The 6,000-nt window shown below is 40.6% G+C and overlaps 1 protein-coding gene across 1 annotated transcript in view; it reads left to right on the plus strand.

Moving 5' to 3' along the window:
• LOC139730774 (E3 ubiquitin-protein ligase TRIP12-like) overlaps nucleotides 1-5,604 on the plus strand; it is a 78,556-nt gene extending 72,952 nt beyond the window's left edge. Inside the window, exons 37-42 of the mRNA XM_071641637.1 lie at nucleotides 396-560; nucleotides 1,957-2,121; nucleotides 2,801-2,914; nucleotides 3,702-3,796; nucleotides 4,898-5,001; nucleotides 5,357-5,604. Coding sequence (XP_071497738.1) covers nucleotides 396-560; nucleotides 1,957-2,121; nucleotides 2,801-2,914; nucleotides 3,702-3,796; nucleotides 4,898-5,001; nucleotides 5,357-5,553 — 840 coding nt within the window. The 3' untranslated portion in view covers nucleotides 5,554-5,604. The remainder of the gene's footprint in view (nucleotides 1-395; nucleotides 561-1,956; nucleotides 2,122-2,800; nucleotides 2,915-3,701; nucleotides 3,797-4,897; nucleotides 5,002-5,356) is intronic.
• Nucleotides 5,605-6,000: the final 396 nt, after the last annotated feature.

Genomic DNA, 6,000 nt, shown 5'->3' on the forward strand with positions numbered 1-6,000 from the left:
TTAATGGTTGCAACTGATTGACAAATTTCTGTGCAGTGACGTAAATAAGCACCGAATTAATCAGTGTTTGGTAGTAGCCCTTATAAAAAAAAAAAAATCATGGGTGTGCATACTTGCGCCGGATTCGAGCCTATGACCTGATCACTTCACAGGTGTCTTATTCACTAGACCACCGAGTTACCACCCGACAGCCAGTGCTGGTTCCAATACCCTCAGTGGGTACAGCGTATCTATTCAAATTAATGAAATTCTTGCAACTTGACAACGCAATGCAAGAATTTCATTAATTTGGACAAGTAATGATATCGCCAATTTTTGTTTTTATTTACCAACATGTGAGTAAAGGCCCGTCTTCATTGTCTACCAAAGTTTTTCTCTGGTCATTTTCTGCCCAGATTGACATTCCTCTCAGCCTACCTTTCTACAAGTGGCTCCTTGGTCAAGAGTCCAGCCTGACCTCATCTGACCTTCAGTTCATTGACCGTACCCTGGCTCGTTCCTTCCAGCAGCTAGAAGAGCTTGGGCAGCAGAAGAAGAGACTTATAGAGGACACCTCACAGGTAGAAATAATAGGAGCACTGGTAGTGGTAGTGGTAATTGTGATGTTGGTGGTGGTGGTAGTGGTAGTGGTAGTGGTAGTGGTGGTGGTGGGTATTGGTAGTGGTAGTAGTAGTGGTGGTGGTGGGTATTGGTAGTGGTACAGTGCACTCCCGTTATAACGAACACAGTTGTAACGAAATTGTGGTTATAACGAAGTAAAAATTCGGGCTGTAACGTTATCCACTTTATGTAATTTTATTGTTTATTTGTTTGGTTATAACGAAATTTCGATATAACGAAAGAAAACTGCCGGCCTGAGGATTTGTTATTAGGGAGTCCACTGTAGTAGTAGTGGTAATGGTGGTGGTGGTAGTAGTGGTAGTGGTAGTGGTAGTGGTAGTGGTAGTGGTAGTGATGGTGGTAGTGGTGGTGATGGTGATGGTGGGGTGGTAGTGATGGTGATGGGGATGGTGGTGGTGGTCGTGGTAGTATTATTGAAAGTAAATGAAGGTGATAAGGAAAAGGAGGTCATGAGCAGGAGAGGACCTAGGGAGACAAAAGTAGGGGGAGGGGAGGGTGTATTCAAGGTAGAAATAGTGATTGTCATCTTCACTTCATCGGTTGAGAATGAGAAGGGCCTTAAGATGCCTTGAACGCTTTGGCTTTAGTGGCAACTTAACGCCCTTATCATTCTCACCCGATGACTTGTGCACTCAAGAATCATTGCCACATTACAATAGAAATGATACATAAATTTCAAAAGAAATACCCACATTTCTGTGCTTTTTATGACAATGTGTAGTGCTGCGAAGATTTCAGGTGAATTGATCAAGAAACTGATTAGTTTTCTTTTACCCTGGCTTTGCAAAATATAATGAATTTAAAAAGTGTTAAGGAAATCTCCATACTAGCCGTTACTGTGCAGTGATTTCTGTACAAATACTAGGAAAGAGTACTAAAGATGCTTGAAAGAAACAATACAAATCATGGCAAAGACATGAAAGTCAAGAGTACTTCAAATTTGGTGTGAATCTGTCAGATCTAATCTGCTTTGATGTGATCGTGTAGATTGATCTTTAGACTCACTGAGATCTATTAAATTTGATTTAATCTCTTTTGATTAGGCTCCGGCAATGTGTAGATTGTTCGTTAGACTGACTGAGATCTATTAAATTTGATTTAATGTGTTTTGATTAGGCTCCAGCAATGTGTAGATTGTTCTTTAGACTGACTGAGATCTATTAAATTTGATTTAATCTGTTGTGATCAGACTCCGGCAATGTGTAGATTGTTCTTTAGACTGACTGAGATCTATTAAATTTGATTTAATCTGTTGTGATCAGACTCCGGCAATGTGTAGATTGTTCTTTAGACTGACTGAGACCTATTAAATTTGATTTAATCTGTTGTGATCAGACTCCAGCAAGTCTTCAGCTGGCCCTGGAGAGTCTGAGTATTGATGGCAGCCCAGTGGAAGAGCTTGGTCTTGACTTCACCCTCCCTGGCTACCCTAATATTGAACTCAAGAAAGGAGGCAAGGACATTAGTGTCACCATCCACAACCTGGACGACTATCTCAAGGTCAGTCATACCCTGTGGTCAGTCATACCCTGTGGTCAGTCATACCCTGTGGTCAGTCATACCCTGTGGTCAGTCACATCCTGTGGCCCGTGTCTTTTCTCATCTGACCCCTAGTGGTCTGAAAATTGTTTCTTTCTCAGATTTAACTCATTGCAGTCTTGAAACTGTCCACATCCACATTTTACCTACTTAGGTTCACCAGGAATCTGAAAACTTCAACCTCAGTCATTTAAATCTTGTAGGGCTTTGAACAGAAATTGACTATTTATAGCTTCATTGATCCATTGTGTGATAAAACAGAAACAGCATTTAATTCGTAACATCATATAAGTAGGTTGAGAAGTTTTATGTGTGTATATAAACATGAACATGGGTTTGCGGTTTATTGTGTGGAAAGTCCTGATAAGTCAAGCAAACCTTCAAAGATCATGAGATATATGCTGGTTTAGGATTAGCTGGGCAATTGCTTGTACCTATCTGGGAAAGTAAGGTGGAATTTACCAATACTTACCAGTCCCAATACAAATGTGGAGGTTGCGCTTGGTTTTTCTTCAAATGCTTTGTAGTGATGTGTGCCACCTGAAGCTAATTCATTTTAAAGTGAGATTTGCTTGCAATAGAGTGCTACTACATCATTCAGTGGACTATAAATTTGTGTGTTTTGTTTCTTTCTGAACAGCTTGTAGTACACTGGACTCTGGTTGAGGGTGTGTCCCGTCAGTTTGAGGCCCTCAAGGATGGATTTCAGTCTGTCTTTCCTCTCTCTCATCTACAAAGCTTCTATGCCGAGGAGGTAAGTGTTCAGAGATACATGTCTAGTTTACAGCCAGACAACATTTTCATGAGTTCACCAACATCGTTCCAAGAGGAATGGACAGTTTCGATAATATGCCTAAAGCCCTGATGTGTGTATGGACAGCAGCCATTGTTACAAAGACCGCTGTTCCAGCTTTCTGGAGAATGTATGTGTTAAAAAGCCTAATAGTGTTACTAAATTACCCCTTTAACTAAATTACCCCTTTAGCAGGACTCATGAATGCATCAAGTAGTGCTGTATATGCTGTTCAGATATTTCCATATCATTGTAAAGTTTTCAAGTATCTTGTAGTACCACTTTTTCATACCACCACCTTTTATCTTTCATGTATATTTTAATTGAAATGACTTCCATTGTGTGCAGGGGAAAAATGTCTAGTGTTTTAGTGAACAAGAATGTAGATGCCCAAAAGTGAACAAAACAGTACAATGTAGGAAATGTAAATTGAATTGTATGGATAGACCATTGTTGAGAGTATGTAATGCTTGACACACACTAATGATTCTGACAAGTGAAGTATATTTAGTGATATGCCATACATTCTGGGCAGACAGCTGGAGTTACTTAACCTGTTGAGGACGGGTTGATTTTGCTACAGCATGCTTTTCCCATAGATGCCTGCCTGAGTATACTCAGGACTCGTCTTCAACGGCTTAATCTCTGACAATGGGATGTCACAAATGCATACACTATTGAGTCATGTGAATGTTGGGTCTTAGTGCTTTCAAGACTTGTGCCTGACAAAGCCTTTTCTCCCACACAGTTGGATCAGCTGTTTTGTGGTAACAGCATAGAGCCATGGGATATTAAGACACTGCTGGAGTGTTGTAGGCCTGACCATGGCTACACACACGACAGGTAAGTCTGGTCTCTACATTTCCTTTTCTCTCTGTTTGCCTAGTTCTGTGCCAGCAGAAATATTTGTCTTTCTTTACAGGCACATGGTCCCAGTGGTTTAGTCAAATGCGTACGCAGGCGCATGGCGCAAGTTTCCTAATAGAGACCTACGCTATCGACTCTTCTTAAGTGCTTACGCTTTGACCCATTTCCCCAAGTCCGGAGAAGTCCGATCCACTGTAGTCAGTGGTTTGATCACAGTTTGGCTCATGATTTGGCTGAGGGGGATGGCAGCTTAGCAAACTTCTTTTGTGATATCATATTAAGAAGCACGTATATATGCACGCACCCTAGTATCACTACAGACTGCGTGATGCACAGAGAAGACAACGAAGGCAACGTTACCTAGCAACACCTACGCGCTTTACTCTTGATGACAGCTCAACTTCGGCAATCTTGGTATAAATGTTAACGGTGATCGGCAGTATCATCAACAGCACCCTCTTACCCACTGGGACTATGCGCCTTTAAAGCAGAGAAAGTGTAATACCCTATTCTCTGTCACTGTGTAATGCTGTAAAAGTGCAAATTTTTGTGCAAGTAATTTTTTGCGCTCGGCCAGGTAAGATGAATTTTGCAGATGGTCACGAAAGTTGAGCAAGAACTTCAAACAGCTTGCCGCTGCCATGGGGGCTAAGAGTTTGGGCTGTCTTCATTATTAGGAAACCTCATTTTGGGAAATGTGTGTAATGTCATGAACGAGACCAGCTTTCCATATAGATTATGAAACAATTCTGAACTGAATTGCCACTCGTGTCTACAAGTGATGGTAAGAACATTAGCTGTACAGTGCACTCCCGTTATAACGAACACGGTTATAACGAAATTCTGGTTGCAACGAAGTAAAAATTCAGGTCGCAACAACATCCACGCTATGTTTTTTATTGTGTTTTTGTTCAGTTATAACAAAATTTCGATATAACGAAAGAAAGCTGCCGCTCCCGAAGATTTTGTGAACGGGAGTCCACTATATTCCATATGTTACATTTAAAATGTTGAAAGAAAGTCGATGTGTGATCGATTACTCTAACCTGTCTCCTTACATATCTGTCATGTTTTCAGTCGAGCCGTCAAGCTGCTGTTTGAGATTATGGCTTCCTATGACGACAGCCAGCAGAGAGAATTCCTCCAGTTTGTGACAGGGAGTCCCAAGCTGCCTGTTGGAGGTCAGTCCATACCTAGCAACACATTTAAAAGCTTTCAAATATATGTGGTACAATTATCCATGCACTAATTTTTGGTTTATTATGTAAAAGTCTACATTTTTAAAATCAAAAGTTTGGAGTCCTGTTTGATAGTATCTCCAAGAGTCCCCCAGTAAGTCAAAGGAATTTCCACTACACATAAAAGAACAAATAAAAGAGCAGTGTGTTGAACATGAGAATATCACATTTGCATCTTTATTCCATTTGCTTAAGACTCTTAATATCTATATAAGCTTTTCACTGCTCAGTGTTATATTTAAAATGTGTTATTTCTCATTCTAATGAAATTTTCCTCCATGTGTTCTTGATTTCCAAGGTTTTCGCTCCCTAAACCCTCCGCTGACCATCGTGCGCAAGATGTTTGAGGGGTCAGAGAACCCAGACAAATTTCTGCCGTCGGTGATGACCTGCGTCAATTACCTGAAGCTCCCGGACTATAGCACCAAAGATGTGATGATGGCCAAGCTATCTACAGCCATCAGGGAGGGACAGCAGTCCTTCCATTTATCATAACAAAGGCCCCACCTACACCCTCCTCTCTCTCACCCTTTACCCCCATTCTCAAAGATATATTTATAGGACATTGTTTCATAAAATAGATAGGATATGTATTAAAGAGATGGTGAAAAGATGTAAGTTTTGCATACTGAAGAATCTGACGGTTGTCAGCTGAGCGCCATACACAGGAGTCTATTTAAGATGTACGTAAAACATAAAACATGTAACTTACTAGTTTGTACACTCTGAAGCTTGTTCAAGATAGACTCCTTGATTGCGTCAAAGAATATTTACTGAGTGGTGACTCTTGCATAGGTAGTGTATGTAGTGTAAAGTCTTATAGCTAAGGTAATAATAGCATTGGATGGCAAATACAGGTAAATCTGGCTATATCACAACTGAACGGAATATCAGATATGCCATGCGCAAGCCCATAACATTCTGCTACAGTATACAGAAATT

This window comes from Diadema antillarum, unplaced genomic scaffold, assembly GCF_040938485.1.
Source record: "Diadema antillarum isolate AM-2024a unplaced genomic scaffold, OU_Dant_1.0 seq00000333_RagTag, whole genome shotgun sequence".
Classification (NCBI taxonomy): domain Eukaryota; kingdom Metazoa; phylum Echinodermata; class Echinoidea; order Diadematoida; family Diadematidae; genus Diadema; species Diadema antillarum.